Raw genomic sequence first — 22,234 nt, 5'->3', positions numbered from 1 at the left:
GCGTCTTCGTAGTGCTTTTCATCTATTAGGTCTCTGAGAATTAGTGGTAGACTCTATTTCTATATTCTTCTTATTAGCATGATACTCCATTTATACTTATAATGAAAACTATAAATTAGTATTCTGTTTTGAGTTCTAAGTTGTATCAACTCAGAATACAATACAATTATATAAAATGATAAAATAACAAAATACAAAATTCTATGTAAATATATACTTGTCTTACTATAGTAAATAATAATTTAGTATATATTCTTTTTTATTTAATATTTACTGATTTTTTATAAAAAATAAGTTGTTGCAGATTATACTGAATTTCATTCCGCAATTTAATTTACAAATTCTAATAACTTTTTATACCAATACATTAGATCAGAATTTTTGATACTAATCTAGAAATAGTTAATAATTATATAGAAATAAAATATTATAGTTACTGTATTACTACGTTTATATATTTTTAAAGATTATTTTGGATTACAAAAGTTAATAAACCAAAAACACCATTTACGAAACTTGAAATACGATGCCTAAAAGTTGATATTTACCATTTAGACTAACCCACGTTTACATCTAAAACTGATACTTTTTTGGGATTTTTTTCTTCTAAGATCTGATTTCATTAAGGACAACGAAGAGAAGGGAAAAAGAAAAAGAAAATGGAATCGCGAATAACCATGAGCTCTTTCAACAGATACACAAATTCTAAATCCTACTCGGGCGCCTCCGAATCCGTCCCCCTAATTCCCATTTCCTTTCTCAATCCCTAGACGACCTCCTTTTCAAATCGGACGACAGCGAAAACGATGAAGACAGAGATTTTCAGACCAACCTCGAAGAGAAGAAGCCAGGCTGGAGAACGAGCTAGTATGTGTCATAGTCTCTGGTCGAATTGACCTACTTAAACCGGATTTCGGGCCAGTGCGTGACGGTGAACCTATTATGCTTTTTGATGAAGAAAATAGGTACACGCCTGAGTATATCTTTGGTAATTACTTGGAAGGTTGCCGGTGAAGTTTCCTAGTCGCGGTGTAGATAAGGAGAAGAAGGAAGAGAAAGAGGAGGAGGTGGATATTTTGGGTCTGAGAGGCTGATTGATGGTAGTTGTGCTGATTGTGTCAGGGTTTCACATGAACATCAACATCCGTTCCTCAAGGTTGGTTTCTTATTGAATTTTGATAATTATATGTTATATCTTTTCATGTGGACTCTGTTGAATGTCTAATCAAAGTTAAGCGAGAAATATAACAATGGTTGATATGTTTGGGATGATTGTTTGTTGTTAGTTTGGTTATGAGATAGATAAAAGCTCTTTTAGCTACCTGCCGTTAATGTTGTTTTTAAAATCAAATACGCTCGAGGGGTCATGGTCAAATACAATTGGAACCTGATAGAGTTTGATCATTTCCAAGAGTGCACATGCTGTTTCGTGAATGTAGTTACAGGGTAGGCCAATCTTTGGTTGTTGTCATTGCATTTGTGACAATTATGGTTATGTTCTTTCAAACGCTGTGGTCATCAAGTGATGTACTTTTTCTCCGATTAATTGCTGCTTCACCACAAAATTTAGTTCACAATGTGAATAGTGAGACTTGATCTGATGCTTTCGTATACAGATCATTATTGTTTTGAGGTGGCATGTGTTGCCAAGAAAGCATAATTTATGATTTGTAAATTCTTGACTACTATGTCCAACAAACTTAGATGTCAAATTGTCGATGTTATATAGATGTTCATATGATGTTAATGGATGTCCAGATATATTACACTCATAATGCACATTCTAGGACTATAAACATTACACTTTCGATGGAGTAATATACTTACTGTCTAGTCTAATTTTCCATATGCAGACCACTTTTCAAATGTATCTGTCAGTTTATACTCATGTTTCACTTTAGGTTCCAACTGTACGCTGATTGTTTTGTGTTTAGACATCTCAAAATATTAAATTTCACTGCCTTTATACATGGTTCATGTGAATTGGCAGGGCCTAAGTTCCTGGGAGCAGCTTGGCAGCGCCCGCAACTGAATATTTTTGAACGTGGGTTGCTCATCGAAGTGTATGGAGATCGGGGAGTTGGAGAGTTTGAAGTTATGGTTTGTTCATGTAACGCCAACCCAATTATCCCAGTTATCGAGTACATTGAACCTTCCTTAGTAGGTGTCTAAAAGTGTTCAATTGGTGGGGCGTTGACCAAGCTTTACCTGTTGGAAAAGAGAAACGTAAAATCAAGAGCTTGGCAGGAGCAATTTATCATATGTTCTCCGGAGTTACCTGTTCATCGAGGATGATCATGTCCATTCCCTGGAGCTCTCCTCCTTTCGTCACATTAGGTGCCTCCCAGAACCTAAGCAGTAACACCTCCACAGCCTTAGTAGAACGACGAACTTTCAAATCGAAGAACAATAGGTGAGAAATTCCATCGATGGAATCTGGGTTTTTAAGAGAATGCTATTGATTTGGTGCGAGTGATGAGTTCCATCCTAGACTGCAATGTTATTTATAGAAGGACTCCTCCGTTACTAAGAGGAGTGAGAGGGCTATTGAATGTGAGAGAGTGGAGGAAGTGGGGAGATGACGTAAATGCGATCATTATTGGGCGATTGAATGATAGCCTAAGGCCGTCGGTGTTGTATAAACCAACGGTCGCAGCGGCTCCTTTTAGGTCAATAAATTGCAAAGGGCAGCCCAATGGACTGCAAGGTTTCAAGTTTCGGGTCCGCGTAACAAAAGTTCAGTGTAATAGATTTTCAAGTTAAATATTGGAATGTCACGTGGCGGAAAACGTCCCTCCCTCTTTGCTGAGCTGGATAGTCTAAGGAGAGAGACAACTCTCCATTATATATATAGATATATATATATATATATATATATATATATATATATATGTACACTCTTTTCTCGACTGAATGCAGGTTATATATATAATATCTTCTAAACATCTGATTAAAAAGGTATCCGCTGATCATAACGGGGAGAGCGAGAAAGAAAGATGGATCACGAAGATTCGTGCTGAATGAGCAATCAAAGTATCCAGAGTCTCGTGGGGATTTCACCATTTTGCTCAGCAACATCGTTTTGGGATGCAAATTCGTCTGCAGTGCCGTCAACAAGGTAACATTTTGAATCTTCAATTGTCGCTTTGGGTTTAAAGCTTTTAGTTCTGTTTCTGGAATCCGTTTTAGTTGTCTCAATCATAACCCTTTTTTTTTGGTGTGCAGGCTGGTTTGGCCAAGCTTATTGGACTTGCAGGGGACACAAATATCCAGGCATGTTTTTATGTCTTTTGTCTAGTTTAAAGCTTTCTTCTTGTTTTTTTCTTTTTTTTATTTTTTTTAAGTTGTGTGCATTAGATTTAATATTTTTTTTTTTGAGAAAATGACTAGGATAGCACTTAAAAAGTTTTTATCACAAATAGTCTCTAAGAATAAAAATGACCAAAATAACATTTAATGTTTTATCAAAAGAGATAAATATACACTTATACTCCTATGGTAAATTAATTTATACATTAGGGTTTAGAGTTAAGGAGTGGAGTTTAGGATTTAGGGTTTAGGGTTTAGGGTTTAGGGTTTAGGGTTTAGGGTTTAGAGTTTAGAGTTAAGGGGTGGGGTTTAGAGTTTAGAGTTAAGGGGTGGGGTTTAGGATTTAGGGTTTAGAGTTTAGGGTTTAGAGTTTAGGTTTTAGGGTTCATAGTTGGGGAATGGAGTTTTGGGATAAGATTTCAAATAAGTTTTTCAAAAGATAAAATGCTATTTTGGTCATTTTAGTTTTTGAGGGCTATTTTTGTGACATAAATTTAGAAATGTGTTATTTTGGAGATTAATCCTTTTTTTTTTTTTTTTTTTTTTTTTTTGTCTCTGTGTAATAGGGTGAAGAGCAAAAGAAACTGAATGTGCTCTCTAACGATGTTTTTGTCAAGGCTTTGGTTAGCAGCGGCAGAACTGTAAGTTAAAACATATATAGCTTTTCTATGAACTTGAGAAGGATTCGTAATTGAAACCTTGTGGCTGCAGTCTGTTCTTGTCCCGGAAGAAGATGAGGAAGCTACGTTTGTGGAGTCATCCAAGCGTGGAAAGTAAGTTATTTTCAATCGATCTCTTTGTCAGTTTTGGGGATGAAAATGTATGTTGTAGTGGTAAACACAGTCCTACTGTCAAATATATAGGTACTGTGTTGTTTTTGATCCACTTGATGGATCCTCAAACATTGACTGTGGTGTCTCCATTGGAACAGTATGTTACTCTCTTTCACCCAAGTTTTTCCAAAGAGTATCTGATGTGAAAGTTTGTAATTTTTTATTTATTTACTGGTCTTCCATGTGTAAGTAGATCTTTGGAATTTACACAATGGAGCACAGTGATGAGCCGACAACTGAAGATGTTCTGAAACCTGGGAATGAAATGGTTGCAGCGGGTTACTGTATGTACGGAAGCTCCTGCATGGTACTGAAAATGAAAATTCACAAAAATAAATATCAGTAGTCTGATTAGTTTATTAACTTGGTTGTCTCAGCTTGTGTTGAGCACTGGAACAGGTGTCAACGGATTTACCCTGGACCCATCTCTAGGAGAGTTCATATTAACTCACCCAGACATTAAGGTAACGGGGAACCAATTAATAAACATATTCTTTCTCTTTCTCAAGATTCATTAGTTCTTCTTGTGGAACAGATTCCAAAGAAGGGAAACATATACTCAGTGAATGAAGGAAATGCTCAGAACTGGGATGGTCCAACCACAAAGTATGTAGAGAGATGCAAGTATCCCAAAGATGGTTCTCCCGCAAAGTCACTGAGATATGTCGGAAGGTATATCTAATGGGGAACCTGAAAGCTAAGATATAGATAATAGCTGATCCTTAATTTCATTGTCTTACCAGTATGGTAGCAGATGTTCATCCTACTCTGCTTTATGGAGGAATCTTCCTGTAGCCGGCTGACAAGAAAAGCCCCAATGGGAAATTGCGGTAGCTTAGAGTTCAATTATATAAAACCACTCCAAATCACGGCCGCCTGAAGCCCCCGTATCGCCGGCTCACACCGGAGGAATACGCTCAGAGGAAGAAGGACGATCTCTGCTTTCGATGCGACGAGAAATATGTGTACCCACACGTATGCTCCCGCAAAGAACTTATGGTTCTGGTGGTCCATGAAAATGGGACCGAGATCGAGATCAGTGAGGAGCAGATGGAACACAGGGAGGACGAGGAAGAAGAGATAACGGAGGTAGCGGAGCTGTCTGTCAATTCTGTAGTGGGATTGTCCGCTCCCCATACCATCAAGCTAAGAGGGACGATCAATGGAGAGGAGGTGGTAGTCTTGATCGACAGCGGAGCCACTCACAACTTCATCTCGGAGAGCTTGGTGAGGAGGCTAGGGTTGACTCGAGGAACGTCGCGAGGATACGGAGTGATGGTCGGAGGTGGAATGATAGTACAGGGGAAGGGAATTTGTGAAGAGGTGCAGCTCAAATGCTCCTCTCTAAAGTTTCTAAGTGTGGACAACAACAACATCAAAGATACGTTTCCTTTCTGGCTCAAGGGTTTGCCTAATTTGCAAGCCTTTACTCTCCGTTCAAACAGATTCTACGGTCCTATATCCCCTCCTGGTCAAGGTCCTCTAGCGTTTCCCGAGCTACGCATACTTGAAATAGCTGATAACAAATTTACAGGAAGCTTTCCCCAAGATTACTTTGTGAACTGGAAAGTTATGACCGAAGATGGGAGTTTGTATATGGGAGACTACAACGAAATTCCTGGCTATATCTATATGAAGATACCATAGATCTCCAATACAAAGGTCTATTCATGGAGCAAGGGAAGGTTCTTACTTCTTATGCCACCATTGATTTTTCTGGAAACAGACTTGAAGGACAGATTCCTTAATCTATAGGCCTCTTGAAGACATTGATTGCACTTAACTTATCAAACAACGCCTTCACAGGCCATATTCCTCGGTCTTTGGAAAATGTTACGGAGCTTGAGTCACTAGACCTATCAAGAAACAAACTATCAGGTGAAATCCCTCGAGAACTCAAGAGCCTCTCGTTTTTGGCATACATAAGTGTGGCTCATAACCAACTCAAAGGCGAAATACCACAAGGACCACAATTTAGTGGGCAAGCTGAATCATCATTTGAAGGGAATCCAGGTCTATGTGGTCTTCCTCTCCAAGGAAGTTGCTTTGCGCCACCACCGACACAACAGTTTTGAGGAAGAAGATGAAGAAGAGGAAGGAGTGTTGAACTGGAAAGCAGTGGTTATAAGGTATGGGCCTGGATTGTTATTGGCTCATGTTACTGCTTCATACAAGCTGAAGTGGTATTGGTATCTCAAGATAGTTGGTCTGGATAAGCACAAGGAAGTAAAACCAGGTAGATTATTTATGTCTTTGGATTCAAGATGGGATACTTATAATAATCATGTAGAACGTGAAAGTTTTACGTAACTATTGTTTGTGGAAATGTTTTCAAATTATGCAAGAAAGAGGTCTTAGTTGAGATCGTTTTTTGGCTGATGATTAATGTCCTGAAGTGAACATAAGAGAGTCGGAGACTATAAGATCATACAGGTTTCAAGAATTCAATCTCAAACCATACTCTACGGGTCCTTATCCTCAACCCTCTCATTGGTAAAGAGAGAGTGTTTCCCACCGAGAAATGTAATTTGGCAATTTCAAATTCGAGTTCTTGAGATTATCTCTGGAGTTTCTTTAGGGCTTCACAATTCAGTTTCCTTTTGTTTAGACCACCACTTTTTGCTCATACTGTATATTTGTTTTTTTAGTGATAATAATTCCCAAAGTTTGTATATGCATTCTTCTCTCCTCAGTTTGTCACGTCACTCTATGTGTGTTTGACGATGTCTTCTCCAATTCACAAACAAATTAGCGCGAGTTCTTTATAATTCATAATTTCATTCAACAATCTCATAAATATGATACTAGAAAATTACAAGAGAAGATTAAAGTTTCACCAAACCATTGAAAACCACACACTCTTATGTTGGATTTATTTGGTTGCGATTAATCCAGTGGAGCGTTGTGCGATACATGTAGCATCCAGTTACAAAAAAGAAAAAAAAAATACACGTAGGGTTTATCTGGTTGCTAAGCTAGTGTGAACTAAGAAGTGTGAACGTACTGGTTCTTTTGTATCCAACGAGATTGTAAATTATCATCTCTTTCACACTGTATAGACAAAACTGATTTATTTATTTTTTCCGGTCAGTTTTATTTTTTCTTTCTAACAAAAAAAAAAACAATCAGTTTTATCTAGACAGTGTGAAAGAGATGACGACGTGGAGTTTACTTCATGAACTACGTGACTCGTACACATGTCGTGTGACACACTTCTCAATTGAAAAAATGTAGGAAATTTGTTATATAATTTTGACCAAAATTTGAAAATGTATTTTTTTCAGTTTTGAGTGAAAATGGTTCAATTAATTTTGCGAGAAAATATTTCGGTTTTGCGAGAAAAATGCATTTTCGAAGGAATTGAGAAAATTCGTTTGGTGGAAATTTAATTTTCCTTTTTGAAAATAAATTTTATTTTGTAATTTTAGCCAGAATTTGCATTTTTCAAATTTTTTACAAAAAAAATACGCAGGTTTGTGGTTAATAACAGTAAACTTTAATATGTAGAGGATTAGAAGAGATATCTATAGCTTCCTGCAAGCAATTACAGAATGGTACTTTCTTGACTAAGGGAAAAGAGAACTCATGGGCATAGGGATTAGACCTTGGGTGATCAATTTTCGAACTAAGGATGTCAAATGATCAATCAAACTATCAACCTTAAGCCTAGACACAATTCTAAGCAAACTCTATGTCTAGATGAATGCTCATTTGCTAACATATCTCAAACATCAAATGTCTTTGGTTGAATAATGTGAAAGCAATCATTACCAACAAGTCTATTAGTTATCTTAGCACCTTTAACAACAAATGTCTTTGGCAAAGTATACTAAAAGCCTAGGAGAGTTGTCTCAGGCATTTCATCAAACACTTTTTGGGTGGAAAATGCCTATTGATCAACTCTTGAGTGGCCAACTCAGAAGATGCATTATGAATACTCTACTAGCAAGGAACAAGAATGATCTACACTAAAACATCCTAGAACTAACCTAATCACCCTTGATCTCCCTAACCCATGAATTCAAAAGAAGATTACTCACTAATCTCCATGATTCCTCTTAAACCCATATTGGATTTCAGATTAATCATGTAGAGGAATAGATAAGAAATCAACAGGAACACAAGATGAAAGCAATGAAATCTGAATCAAAAGAAGTTTTACTAGTTGTTCTCTAGAAAAAGAGATCATGCCTCTGGTGGCTACCAAAGGTACTTAAAACATAGGTTTTTGAAAAGTAAAAACGTGCATAATGAAATGACCAAAAGGCCCTTGAGAAAATGTGAATTCGACCAAACAAATAGACGCGGAGCAACCTCGGCACGTCGCTGCGAGAGGTCGCTCCCGCGTCGTTTCTTCGTGAGCGACCTGGCTGTGTCGCTCCGAAGACGTCGCTCCCGGGTCGTCTCCTCGCGAGAGACCTAGCTGTGTCGCTCTGAAGACGTCGCTCCCAGCTTGCTCAGAAACCACAAACGCGAGCGACCTTAGGGTGTCGCTCTAGGAGGTCGCTCCCGGCTTGTTCGTCGCTCTCAAATCGACACAACCCGAGCGACCTCTGGGTGTCGTTGTGGTGAGGTCGCTCTTGGAGCTGGAGCGACTTCGCCTTGTCGCTCTAGGAGGTCGCTCCGAAGCGTAAATGGCGAGCGAGTTCATGGCGTCGCTCCGGTAGGTCGCTCCCATGCATTGCTTGTCCAATGATCACCTCAATCACCTCTTTTGAGCTCCAAACGCACCCAAATGTCTCCAAGAACTCCATGTGGTACTCCAATACCTAATAGAGACATATGTATGCAAAATGCAACCTAGACATGGCTAAATCCTAATCTATATGATGAAAATGCACATGAATAAATGGATAAAACAATGTAAATATGCAAGATATCAAGTGCATGGGAGAGACCTCACCGAAGCAACACCGTGAAGTCGCTGTGACACCCTTTCAGAGCGGTTTGGCCAGAGCGACACCCCAATGTCGCTCGCATCTCCATCGCTCGGAGGCACGAGAGCAACCTTACAGCGACGTTCCGGAGCGACACCATAAGGTCGCTCCAGCTGAGAGCGACGTGACCGGAGCGACACAGCGAGGTCGCTCGCGAAGAGCGACCCGGAGCGACGTCTCGCAGTGACCCCTACAGGTCGCTCCCGAAGCCTGGAGCGACCTCTCGGAGCGACTACTGGAGGTCGCTGCGCACCTTCTGTTTGCTCGAATACATTTCTACTCAAGGGCCTTTTGTTCATTTCATTATGCACGTTTTACACTTTCTAAACCTATGTTTAAGTACCTTTTGTAAGCCATGGGAGACTGATTATCTTTTATCAAAAAGAAACCACCAAAAACCTCTTGGAAAGTTCATCTTTTTGAATTCAATTGATTTTCTGTTATTTGCAATCCTGTTGTTTCAATATGGGTTTAAGAGGAATCATGAAGAGTAGTGAGTAATCCATTCTTGAATTCATGGGTTGTGGAGATTAAGGGTGATTAGGCTAGATCTAGGATGTTATAGTGTAGATCTTTCTTATTCCTTGCTAGTAGAGTATTCGTAATGCATCTTCTGAGTTGGCCTCTCAAAAGTTGATCTTTAAGCATTTCCCACCCACAAGGTGTTTGATGAAATGCTTGAGACAACTCTCTTAAGCTTTTAACATATTTTACCAAAGACATTTGTTGTTAAAGGTGTTAAGATAGCCAATAGACTTGTTAGTAATGATTGCTTTCATATTATTCAACCAAAGACATTTGATGTTTGAAATATGTTAGTAAATGAACATTCATCTAGACATAGAGTTTGTTTAAGATTGTGTCTAAGCTTAAGGTTGATAGTTTGATTGATCATTTGCCATCCTTAGTTCGAAACTTGATCACCCAAGGTCTAATTCTTATACCCATGAGTTCTCTTTTATCTTAGTTAAGAAAGTCGTTTCATTTATCGCTTTTATTATTCTGTAAATGCATTAGTATTAATCGTTAGTTTAGAAAACCTTTTAAATCATCAGATGCACTTAGATTAAGCAAGTACTTGCACTCTCAGTGCTTGAAATCCCTTAGAATTGGTTCGACAATCTTTTATACTACATCATTTGTTTTACGAACCTTGAAAACTTCTAACATCAACAGTGTGAAAGAGATGACGACCTGGAGTTTACTTCATGAACTTCATGACTCGTACACATGCCACCTGACATGTGTCGTGTGACACACTTCTCATATGAAAAAATGTAGGAAATTTGTTATATAATTTTGACCAAAATTTGAAAATGTAATTTTTTTTTCGTTTTGAGTGAAAATGGTTCAACTAATTTTGCGAGAAAATACTTCGGTTTTGCCAGAAAAATGTATTTTCGAAGGAATTGAGAAAATTCGTTTGGTGGAAATTTAATTTTCCGTTTTGAAAATAAATCTTATTTTGTAATTTTAGCCAGAATCTGTATTTTTCAAATTTTTTACAAAAAAAATATGCAGGTTTGTGGTTAATAACAGTAAACTTTAATACGTAGAGGACTAGAAGAGATATCTATAGCTTCCTGCAAGATAGTTGGGATAGTTGGGATTTGCTGGGCAGAAATATTGAGTCAATGCATTTTGTTCATTAAATTATGCTGGCCCGTTGAGTGCAACCAAAAGAGATTCTGTCTTTGTAGTCCAATGCCCAGAAAAATCAGAAGGTTACAATAAAATTTAATGCCGTTCCATAGTAAAGCCAGAACCCTTAAAATCTGATAGCGCAAGAAAATTCAGAGAATATAAAAGTTTCAACAAACACAATTTAATTACTTTTTTAATTTTGCTCATTATCCTTGTCTTTGTTAATTTAGTAGCGCAAGAAAATTCAAGAACATCTACGACCAGCAAGACGTCACTCATTAGCCCTACAATGCGAGTTTACTGTTTGACAAAGAGAGTTTCCCGCGTATAGTCGTATAGACATATTCATCACCACACATCTTTATTTATACCATTTTCTCGCTCAGTTCTTAGCCAAACAAAGATAGAAAATATCCTTCTTACCATAAAACGAAAAAGAAAAAAGATTTTAAATGACGACCATGCCGGAAACTCTTTTACGTTTGCATTTTCTCTCGCTACTTTTACTAAGTTCTTGTGCCTTTCTTTCAAGCTCATCTACTATTGATGTAGATGATGTTGTCGTTGGTCTTGTTGCTTGTCTTCCTCGCCAGATTGAAGCTTTTACGCAGTTCACAAACGAGTTTGATACTCGTTCGTGCAACCATAGCGACTACTCTAATAATGGAGCTTGGTGCGACAACTCCACGGGTGCAGTCACCAAGATACATCTCACGGGCTGTCTAAGTGGAACTCTGAAGCCCAACAGTAGCCTATTTGGGTTCCAACAACTCCGTCACCTTGTTCTCAGCAACAACAACTTCATCTCCTCTACACTCCCTTCCAAGTTCGGCAATCTCAACAGATTAGAGGTCTTGATTCTTTCCTCGAACGGCTTACTTGGCGAAGTTCCTTCTTCAATTAGTAATCTAAGCCAACTTTCCATTTTAAAACTTTCCAAAAATAAGCTCATTGGTAGTTTCCCACTCATAAGTAATCTAACCAAGCTCTCGGTCTTGAGTTTATCTCAAAATCTATTCACCGGAACCATACCTTCATCTATCTTCACAATGCCTTCCCTGTTTTATCTCAATGTGAATGATAACCATCTAACCGGTCCTCATGAAGTTCCAGACTCCTCTACTTCATCTAGTCTCGAGTTCTTGAACCTTGGGAAAAACCAATTTGAAGGAAAAATCTTAGAGCCTATCTCAAAACTCATCAACCTCAAGCGTCTCGACCTTTCTTTCCTAAACATCAGCTACCCAATTGACTTAAGGCTCCTCTCATCTCTCAAATCTTTGTTGGACCTTTATCTTTCTGGTAATAGTTTACTGGCTACTAGTTTAAGTGCTGATTCCGATATCCCACCAAACTTGGAAACCTTGGTCATGTCGTACTGCGACCTCAACGAGTTTCCAAATGTCTTAAAGACACTAAACAACTTGCGGGGTTTAAGTATATCCTCAAACAGAATCAAAGGAAAAGTCCCTGAGTGGTTGTGGACCCTTCCTAGTCTAAGCACGGTACTTCTTGGCAATAATTATTTCAACGGTTTCCAAGGGACAAGAAAAGTTTTAGTGGATTCATCAGTGCAGATGTTAGATATTCAGTCTAACCATTTTGAAGGAGAAATTCCTCTCCCACCACTCTCCCTCAACGCCTTCTATGCACGGAACAATACTTTCACAGGAAACATACCTCTTTCATTCTGCAACCGAACCTCTCTTACTGTTCTTGATTTATCCTACAACAACTTCACCGGTCCAATTCTTCAATGTCTGAATGACTTCAAGATAGTGAAACTCCGGAAGAATAACTTGGAAGGCAATCTTCCAGACAGGTTCAACGTAGGCACCTCCCTGCGGACAATTGATGTTGGCGAGAATCGATTAACCGGAAAGCTTCCAAGGTCCTTTCTAAATTGCTCTTCTTTTAAGTTTCTAAGTGTGGACCACAACAGAATCGAAGATACGTTTCCTTTCTGGCTCAAGGATTTGCCTAACTTGCAAGTCTTTAAGCTTCGTTCAAATAAATTCTATGGTCCAATATCTTCTCCTGACCAAGGTCCTTTAGCGTTTCCTGAGCTTCACATTTTTGAAATATCTGATAACAACTTTACTGTGGAAGCTTGCCGCCAAGCTACTTTGTGAACTGGAAATCACCATCACTCAAGATTAATGGAGCTGGGACCATGTATATGGCAGAAGATATTGGTGCCTCTACATATGATGATCTTATAGACTTGCAATACAAAGGTCTATCAATGGAGCAAATGGGCATCCTTACTTTCTACAGCGCCATCGATCTTTCTGGCAACAAGATTGAAGGACAAATCCCAGAATCTATTGGCCTCTTGAAGACACTGATTGCACTCAACTTATCCAACAATGCATTCACAGGCCATATCCCTCTCGCATTGGCCAATGTTACGGAGCTCGAGTCACTAGACCTGTCAAGAAACCAACTCTCCGGGACTATTCCAAGTGGACTCAAGAGCCTCTCGTTTTTGGCGCACATAAACGTGTCTCATAACCAGCTCAAAGGTGAAATACCACAAGGAACACAAATCACTGGGCAATCTAAATCCTCCTTTGAAGGGAATGCAGGACTTTGTGGTTTGCCTCTCGAAGAAAGTTGGTTCGCGCCACCAACACAACAACCTAAGGAAGAAGAAGAAGAAGAAGAAAAAGAGGAGGAAGAAGTGTTGAACTGGAGGGGTGTGGCAATAGGGTTTGGGCCTGGAGTGTTGCTTGGATTGGCAATAACACAAGTCATTGCTTCATACAAGCCAGAGTGGCTCATCAAGATAATGTGCCAGCAGTGAAAGCGGATAAACCATTAGTATTCTTTCAGTTTTCACTTAATCTTCGAATGTCTGTCAAGAGTTTGATGGTCTGGTAGCGTATCAGTTCCTTATGTTTTTGTATAATTTTATGATATTTTGTGCTATTTCCTTTTCAATCAAATAAGAAATCTGAGTTTACTATAGTTGTATTGATATACATTGAGTTTACTATAGCCGAAACACACTTCTTGAACGAACAAGCAAACACAAAAAGATAGTGCAAGAAAGGTTACCGACTATTTAAAACTTGACCAAGTCTTATCCAACCACAATCACAACGCCATAAAGTCTTAAATTTAATAGCGCAGGAAATTTTAAAGAGGAAACAAAGTCTCACCAATTTATTTGATTAGCCATGCCTCAATTATTCATTGGCAAGATATTTTAACAACGCATGACGATGTACCAATCTTCTTCATCTCTTTGCTATAAAGAATACCATTCTTCTTAAAAAAAAATTCATGACGATCATCATGTCGGGATTAAATCTGCTTTTTCCTTTTCTCTCACTCTTTGTTATCTTTACTCCAAACTTCACTCTTGTTGCTGGACTTTCTGGTTGTGGTCCCCACCATATTCAAGCACTTGTGCAATTCAAGAACGAGTTTGATTACAGCGGTTGCAACCAAACTGACTACTTCAATGGAGTCATGTGCGATAACATTACGGGTGAGGTCACGAAGCTACAACTCCCAAGTGGCTGCTTCACTGGAGTTCTCAAAACCAACAGTAGTCTCTTTGGATTTAACCATCTTCGTTACCTCAATCTCTCTTACAACAAGTTTACCTCCTCTTCACTCTCGTCTGGATTCGGCAGTCTCAACAAGTTAGAGGTCTTGTCTCTTTCCTCTAATGGCTTCATAGGTCAAGTTCCTTCCTCATTAAGTAACTTGAGTCGGCTAACCGAGTTGTATCTTGACCATAACGAGCTCACAGGTGGTTTCCCACTCGTACAAAATATAACCAGCCTCTCCATTTTGAACCTATCTCTTAATCACTTCTCTGGAGCCATCCCTTCCTCTCTCCTCACTATGCCTTTCTTGTCATATCTTAATCTCGATGAAAATCATCTCACCGATCCTGTTGAAGTTCGTAGCTCATCTACTTCTTCCCGGCTCGAAACTCTGCACCTTAGAAAAAACCCTTTCGAAGGAAAAATCCTAGACCTTATCTCAAACTTCACCACCCTTAAATATCTTGGCCTTTCTTTCCAAAACATAAGCTACCCAATTAACTTAAACTTTTTTTCCTCTCTCAAATCTTTGTTGAGACTTGATCTTTCCGGTAATAGTGTATTGGAAACTAGTATAAGTTCAGATTCAGACGTCCCACGTAACATAGAGAAATTGCTCTTGTCAAGCTGTGACATCAGCAAGTTCCCAGAATTTGTACGGAGCCTTGATAGATTGGAACATATAGACATTTCCAATAATAAAATTAAAGGGAAAGTCCCTGAGTGGCTTTGGAACCTTCCTCATCTGATCAGGGCCAATCTTGTCAACAATGCTTTCACTCATTTAGAAGGTTCAAATGACGTTTTAACGAATTCATCGTTGAGGATATTAGATTTGGCTTTAAACCATTTTGAAGGACCAGTTCCTACTCCACCACTCTCTATCAACCTCTTTTCTGCATGGAACAATAGTTTCACAGGAAACATACCTCTTTCAGTTTGCAACCGGAGCTCGCTGGTTATTCTTGATCTCTCCTACAACAACTTAAGCGGTCCGATTCCTCGATGTTTGAGTAACCTCAAAGACTCTCTCGTTGTCGTGAATCTCAGGAAGAACAACTTGGAAGGAAGTATTCCAGATATGCTCTACAATGGTTCGTTGCTGCGGACACTTGACGTAGGCTACAATCAATTAACTGGGAAGCTTCCAAGGTCTCTTCTGAATTGCTCTTCGCTAAGGTTTGTAAGTGTGGACAACAACAAAATCAAAGACACATTTCCTTTTTGGCTCAAGGCTTTGCCTGGTTTACAAGTCCTTACCCTTCGTTCAAACAAATTTTATGGCCCTGTATCTCTTCCTGGTGAAGTTCCTCTTGCGTTTCCCAAGCTGCACATACTTGAAATATCGGATAACAACTTTACAGGAAGCTTGCCATCAAATTACTTTGTGAATTGGAAAGCATCATCACTCGAGACGAATGATGATGGAAGAATATATATGGGAGACTACAACAACGCTTATTATATCTACGAAGATACCATGGACTTGCAATACAAAGGTCTATTCATGGAGCAAGGAAAGGTCCTCACTTCCTATGCCACCATCGATTTTTCTGGAAACAGATTTGAAGGACAGATTCCTGAATCCATTGGTCTTTTGAAGGCACTGATTGCTCTCAACTTATCAAACAATGGATTTACTGGTCATATTCCTCTGTCTATGGAAAATGTTACAGAGCTCGAGTCACTTGACCTGTCAGGAAACAAACTCTCGGGGACTATTCCTAAAGGACTTGCGAGACTTTCATTTTTGGCGTACATAAGTGTGGCTCATAACCAGCTCATAGGCGAAATACCACAAGGACCACAGTTTAGTGGGCAAGCTGAAACATCATTTGAAGGAAATGCAGGTCTATGTGGTCTTCCTCTCCAAGGAAGTTGCTTTGCACCACCACCGACACAACAGTTTGAGGAAGAAGATGAAGAGGAAGGTGTTTTAAACTGGAAAGCGGTGGTTATAGGGTATGGACCTGGCTTGTTATTTGGATTGGTAATAGCACATGTTATTGCTTCATACATGCCAAAGTGGTTTGTCAAGATAGTTGGTCCGGATAAGCACAAGGAAGCAGATCCAGCTAGCTTGTTTGACTCTCTAGATTCAAGATGGGACAGTTCTAGTAATCATATGTAAATATAGTATGTTGATAATTAATTTGTTACTGAGGTAAGAAATAAGTCTTACAAGTTTCTATAACCTTTGCTCTCTTAAATGAAACCTCTCACTTGGCCGATGATGTCTTGGAAAGGCTTGTTATATACTGCTTTGGTTCTTCTCCAATTTTTCAGCTTCCTGTTTAGACAAATTGGATTAAGTGAATGTAAAGAGAGTCGGAGACTATAAGATTATACAGGTCTCAAGAATATATATCAGTTTAACTGAATGCCACTGCTAACCATCATCCTCTTTGAGCTTATTTGGAAAAATAAAATGCAGCGACGTTAGTGTTATCTATTATCCTCGGATTTGATTACTTGAATAAAACATAGACACAACCGAGCCGTGTAAAATAGTTAATTTTTTTTAATAAACTCCAGGTGGGAGAGAGTTGATAATATCTTCAAACTTGAAAGATGAATTTGACAATGACCTCATGGATATACAGAATTGGCATAAACAAACTTCTTGAACGAACAAAGCAGACACAAAAAGATAGTGCAAAAAAGGTTACCAACACTTTAAAACTTAACCAAGTCTTCACCAAATCCGCAAATCACATTTAATGTCATTTCACTGTAAGGGCCTAAGACCAGCTCCATCGGTTGCTTTTTGACAGGGTCCTTAAAAAAAATTAAATATTAAAATAATAGCATAAGGAGAAAGACAGTTAGAAAAAGTTCTTTGCAAATGATTTTTAGAAACGGTTTTATGACACAAGTTGTCATATGTCATGATATAAATGGCTTATCATTTACAAACAAAATAAAAGTTAATCAGAAAATTTTATTATGCCGTAATATTAATATTTAATGGTTAATATACTGGTTTTTAGAACTTCACCGATGGTGATGCTCTAAGGCCATAAATTCTTATATTCAATAATGCAAAAATATTTAAAAGAGAAAACAAAGTTTCAACAACCTATGTTATTAGTCATCATGCTGCAAGCCTGCAATTATTTATTTTCTTTGTGTTCTTATCTATGTTAATTGATTTTCTTACTGTCCCATATACAACCGCAAAAGAAGTATAAATAATCTTGCTCGACAAAAATAAAGTAGATACGTAGTGCATGCTCTTTTCTAATTCCATTTTAAATAAGTTAAAATCGCAACTTTAGTGAAGTCAAATGCAAACACCTACTTTTGAATAAATGATAAACAGAGAGAGAGAAGCATAGCCACGGGATCAAGGAAGAAGGGATCGCATTTAAGTTACAAATATCAATTATTGATGGCTCTCTCATGGAGACAGAGACAGATACTTCACTTATCTCTAACTTCTTGGGAAGATATTTTGTACAATGCATGACCTTGTATCTTTATTTATACCAATCTTCTTCATCTCTTTTCTTTAAAGAATAACATTCCTCTTGCAAGTTTTCATGACGACCATCATGTCGGGATTACATCTGCTTTTGCGTTATATCTCACTCTTTGTCATCTTTACTTCAAGCTTCACTCTTGTTGTTGGACTTTCCGGTTGTCATCCCGACCAGATTCAAGCACTTGAGCAGTTCAAGAACGAGTTTGATTCCAGAAACTGCAACCAAACTGATTACCTTAATGGAGTTCAGTGCGACAACGCCACTGGTGCCGTCACAGAGCTACAACTCCCAAGTGGCTGCCTCATTGGAACACTCAAGCCAAACAGTAGCCTATTTGAGTTGCGTCATCTTCGTCACCTAAATCTCTCTCACAACAACTTCACTTCCTCTTCACTCCCTTCCGAGTTCAGCAACCTCAGCAGATTAGAGGTTTTGTCTCTTTCCTCTAATAGCTTCATAGGTCAGGTTCCTTCCTTATTTAGCAAGCTAACATGGCTAAACCAGTTGGATCTCTCACATAACCAGCTCACTGGTAGTTTCCAACTTGTCCAGAACCTCAGCAAGCTTTCTACTTTAGACCTTTCCTATAATCACTTCTCTGGAGACATTCCTTCTACTCTGCTCTCTATGCCTTTCTTGACACGTCTTGATCTCAGTGAAAACTATCTCACTGGCTCCATCAATATTCTCAATTCTTCTTCGTCACTAAGGCTTGAGCACTTGTCCCTTTCTCATAACCATTTCGAAGGGCAAGTACTAGAGCCTATCTCAAACCTCATAACCCTCAAGTTTCTCGACCTTTCCTTCCAAAACATAAGCTACCCAATTGACATTAGAATCTTCTCCTCTCTCAAATCATTGTTGAAACTTGTTCTTTCCGGTAATAGTATATCATCAACTAGTTTCGGCTCAGATTCAGACGTCCCACTGAGCCTAGAGAAGTTAGGTTTGTCCGGCTGTGACATCATAGAGTTTCCAAACTTCTTAAAGAGCCTTCACAACTTGGAGCTTATAGACATTTCCCACAATAAAATCAAAGGGAAGGTTCCTGAGTGGTTTTGGAACCTTCCTCGTTTGAGCATGGTGAGTCTTGTTAATAACTCTTTCACAGGGTTTGAAGGTTCAGAAGATGTTTTACAGAATTCATCGTTGAAGATATTAGATTTGGCCTTAAACCATTTCAAAGGACCGTTTCCTAATCCACCACACTCTCTCACCGTCCTATCTGCATGGAACAATAGTTTCAAAGGGAGCATACCTATTGCAATCTGTAACCAAAGCATGCTTGCTCTTCTTGATCTCTCCTACAACAACTTCACCGGTTCAATCCCTCGATGCCTGAGTAATCTACAAAACTCTCTTATTGTTGTGAATCTCCGGAAGAACAACCTGGAAGGAAGTCTTCCAGACAATTGCTATGATGGCGCCTTGCTTCGGACACTTGATGTTGGTTTCAATCAACTAACAGGGAAGCTTCCAAGGTCTCTTCTGAATTGCTCCTCTCTAAAGTTTCTAAGTGTGGACAACAACAACATCAAAGACACATTTCCTTTCTGGCTCAAGGGTTTGCCTAACTTGCAAGCATTTACTCTCCGCTCAAACAGATTCTACGGTCCTATATCTCCTCCTGGTAAAGGTCCTCTAGCGTTTCCTGAGCTACGCATACTTGAAATTGCTGATAACAAATTTACAGGAAGCTTGCCCCAAGATTACTTTGTGAACTGGAAAGTTATGACTGAAGATGGGAGTTTGTATATGGGAGACTACAATGAAATTCCTGGCTATATCTATGAAGATACCATAGATCTCCAATACAAAGGTCTATTCATGGAGCAAGGGAAGGTTCTCACTTCATATGCCACCATTGATTTTTCTGGAAACAGACTTGAAGGACAAATGCCTGAATCTATTGGTCTCTTGAAGACATTGATTGCACTTAACTTATCAAACAACGCTTTCACGGGACATATTCCTCTGTCTTTGGAAAATGTCACGGAGCTTGAGTCACTAGACCTGTCAAGAAACAAACTATCAGGTGATATTCCTCGAGGACTTGGGAGCCTCTCGTTTTTGGCGTACATAAGTGTGGCTCATAACCAACTCAAAGGTGTAATACCACAAGCAACACAAATAACTGGGCAACCTAAATCCTCCTTCGAAGGGAATGTGGGTCTATGTGGTCTTCCTTTAGAGCAAAGTTGCTTTACGCCACCAACACGACAACCAAAGGAAGAAGACGAAGAAGAAGAGGAAGGTGTGCTAAACTGGAAAGCAGTGGTTATAGGGTATGGACCTGGCTTGTTGTTTGGATTGGTAATAGCACATGTAATTGCTTCATACAGGCCACAGTGGTTTGTCAAGATTGTTGGTCCGGATAAGCACAAGGAAACAGATCCAGTTACATTGTTTATGTCTATGGATTCAAGATGGGACAGTTTTAATAATAAGAAAAACAAAGAAAGTAATATGTAAGAAGTGGTCTTACTGGTTTATGTAGCCTTTGTTCTCTTTAAAGGATCCTCTCTTTTGGCTGATGGTAGTCTGAAAGGTTTATGATATACGGCTTTGGTTATTCACTTATTCTTAAATTAATATGAGCTGAATATATCTTAAGGGACGACTTCATCTCTCAGCTTCCTGTTTAGATACAAAACTAGATCAAGTGAAAATAAAGAGTCAGACGTCTCAAGAACTCAATCTCGAAATAGACATTCACGAGATCCTTTTTTAAATGTAAATATATAACCAAAACAATCTGCATCCAATTCTTGTTTACGTTATACAGAAAAGCCTGAAGTCAAACAAATAATTACTTAACCAGTTCAACTATTAATGCTAAACTTCATGTCATTTGCTTCATGTTTATGTCTTTACTATCAAAACCTTTTATCATTATTTTGTTATATCTTTTTCTGTGGGTCATGAGAGCAGGGGACAACCAACATTGCCCGAGAATTCAATTGGGCTCAACAGAGAAGAAATACGTTTCCACTAAAAAAGAATGTGTGAAATTCCAGAAGACTCTTTTCTTAGTTTTCTACAATCAAATGAAAATTAATAAGCTTTATAAGGCACTAAGAAGGGACTAAACTCACTTTGAGAATTTGACTTAGTCTTCTCCAATCCATTATCTCACTAATTCCATTTCTCTTAGTGTTACACTATTGAGTGCAACCGTTAAAAACTTTACTTCTTTGATCTGGTTTGTTCTTAAACATACTTTTCGCCAATCCCCACTATACCAAGACTCATCTTCTTTGTATCTATTCGTAAAGAAAACATTGTTCCTTCTGAAAGTTTTCATAATGGCCACATCATGCTTACGTTTGCATTTTCTTTGTTGTGTCTTTGCATCAAGCATCATAATGATAAATGCTCTCGTTGTCGGACTTCCCGCTTGTCGTCCGGACCAGATCCGAGCTCTTGTGCGGTTCAAGAACGAGTTTGAATCCCGCTGTTGTAACAACAGCGACTACTTTCACTGTGTCATGTGCGATAACACGACTGGTTCTGTCACGAAGCTAAAACTCCCAAGTGATCACTGCTTAACTGGAATTCTCAAACCTAGGGATGTTAAAATGGGTAAACCCACCTCATTTAGAACCTAAACCCGTTTAGACCCATTTAGTTTAAGGTTTATTAGGGTTCTTCATTTAAACCCACAAATTTTACTTTGACCCATTAAGATCCATTTAGACTCATTTAACACTTTTTTAATTTGTTTTATACCTTTCTTGTTTTAATTATATTGTAAAACAAATTTTTATGGTACAAAAATTTATATTCTTAAATAATATTGTAACTTTTAATGGTCACTTCTTAATTTAAAATAAAATGATAAAAACAATTTGAAAACCTGTATAAAAATAAGAAAATCTTCAATTGTGAAAGAAATGTTTGAAACCTTTAGTATTAATTGAACCCAAATGTTGGAACATATTAAAACCAAGGATCAAGAGAGAGTCGTGAGACTGTGAGACACCAAACAAGAATAATGGAGTTGCTTGTCAACATCTCTTGTGATGAGTCTCACCTACGACTCAGCCGGCAATAACTGTCCCAAACAAGTAGGATCCTTACTTGCTAGTTGCTACATACGACTGATGCCAACAAATATATAATCAAATAACTAGAATCTCAAAGTGGCATTACAATAACAAACTTAATAACTTAAACAAGTTCAATAACTACCAAAACAAAGGCACCAAATTTTGTTCTCGTTATGTTTCCAAACATAATAAAAGAAAGTCTCAAACATGTCTCATGGTGGTACACTTGAGCCTTCTGATCTTGAACTTCCAACTCCATAAGCACTTGTAGTCTTCCCAACATCATCTTCCTTGCACATATCATCAACATCTTCTATAGTACCTACAAGTCAACAGGTGAATTAGCATAGAACACATTATACAATAGTTTTAATAAATTATGAAATTTATCTTCATATTCTGCAAATCCACGCAGCC

General features: G+C 38.4%; 3 protein-coding genes and 1 pseudogene across 4 annotated transcripts in view; all 4 read left to right on the top strand.

Annotated features, from left to right (window-relative positions):
* Positions 1 to 20,360, top strand: part of LOC111213423 (receptor like protein 27-like) — a 31,548-nt gene extending 11,188 nt beyond the window's left edge. The window contains exons 2-3 of one of the 2 annotated variants that reach the window (XM_048754946.1): positions 18,286 to 19,398; positions 19,462 to 20,360. In XM_048754946.1, the coding sequence (XP_048610903.1) occupies positions 18,286 to 19,398; positions 19,462 to 20,240 (1,892 nt within the window). In that variant the 3' untranslated portion in view covers positions 20,241 to 20,360. Of the gene's footprint in view, positions 1 to 18,285 lie in introns of both variants that reach the window. The other variant, XM_048754945.1, reaches the window with a different exon arrangement.
* On the top strand, positions 572 to 6,519 carry LOC111211519 (fructose-1,6-bisphosphatase, cytosolic-like). Its single transcript, XM_022712673.2, has 11 exons — positions 572 to 1,156; positions 1,991 to 2,413; positions 2,959 to 3,118; positions 3,226 to 3,273; positions 3,876 to 3,950; positions 4,021 to 4,082; positions 4,173 to 4,239; positions 4,336 to 4,449; positions 4,520 to 4,606; positions 4,678 to 4,814; positions 4,886 to 6,519. Exons 2-11 carry the CDS (start codon positions 2,262 to 2,264, stop codon positions 4,935 to 4,937), a joined length of 954 nt encoding a protein of 317 aa, XP_022568394.1. The 5' UTR covers positions 572 to 1,156; positions 1,991 to 2,261; the 3' UTR covers positions 4,938 to 6,519.
* On the top strand, positions 8,928 to 13,693 carry LOC106413795 (annotated as a pseudogene).
* LOC106401008 (receptor like protein 27-like) lies at positions 13,873 to 16,517 on the top strand. The gene has a single exon (XM_013841431.3). The coding sequence runs from the start codon at positions 14,012 to 14,014 to the stop codon at positions 16,412 to 16,414; it is 2,403 nt and encodes an 800-aa protein (XP_013696885.3). The 5' UTR covers positions 13,873 to 14,011; the 3' UTR covers positions 16,415 to 16,517.
* Positions 20,361 to 22,234: the final 1,874 nt, after the last annotated feature.

Source organism: Brassica napus, chromosome C4, assembly GCF_020379485.1.
Source record: "Brassica napus cultivar Da-Ae chromosome C4, Da-Ae, whole genome shotgun sequence".
Lineage (NCBI taxonomy): Eukaryota > Viridiplantae > Streptophyta > Magnoliopsida > Brassicales > Brassicaceae > Brassica > Brassica napus.
The sequence above is the reverse complement of the archived record's forward strand: the minus strand, read 5'-3'. Positions and strand labels throughout refer to the sequence as shown.

Coding starts and splice junctions, on each gene's coding strand:
- LOC106401008 (XM_013841431.3), top strand. CDS start 14,012: ATGACGATCATCATGTCGGGATTAAATCTGCTTTTTCCTTTTCTCTCA.
- LOC111211519 (XM_022712673.2), top strand. CDS start 2,262: ATGTTCTCCGGAGTTACCTGTTCATCGAGGATGATCATGTCCATTCCC. Junction 3,119..3,225: donor TCTGCAGTGCCGTCAACAAG/GTAACATTTTGA, acceptor TTTGGTGTGCAG/GCTGGTTTGGCCAAGCTTAT. Junction 3,274..3,875: donor CAGGGGACACAAATATCCAG/GCATGTTTTTAT, acceptor TCTGTGTAATAG/GGTGAAGAGCAAAAGAAACT.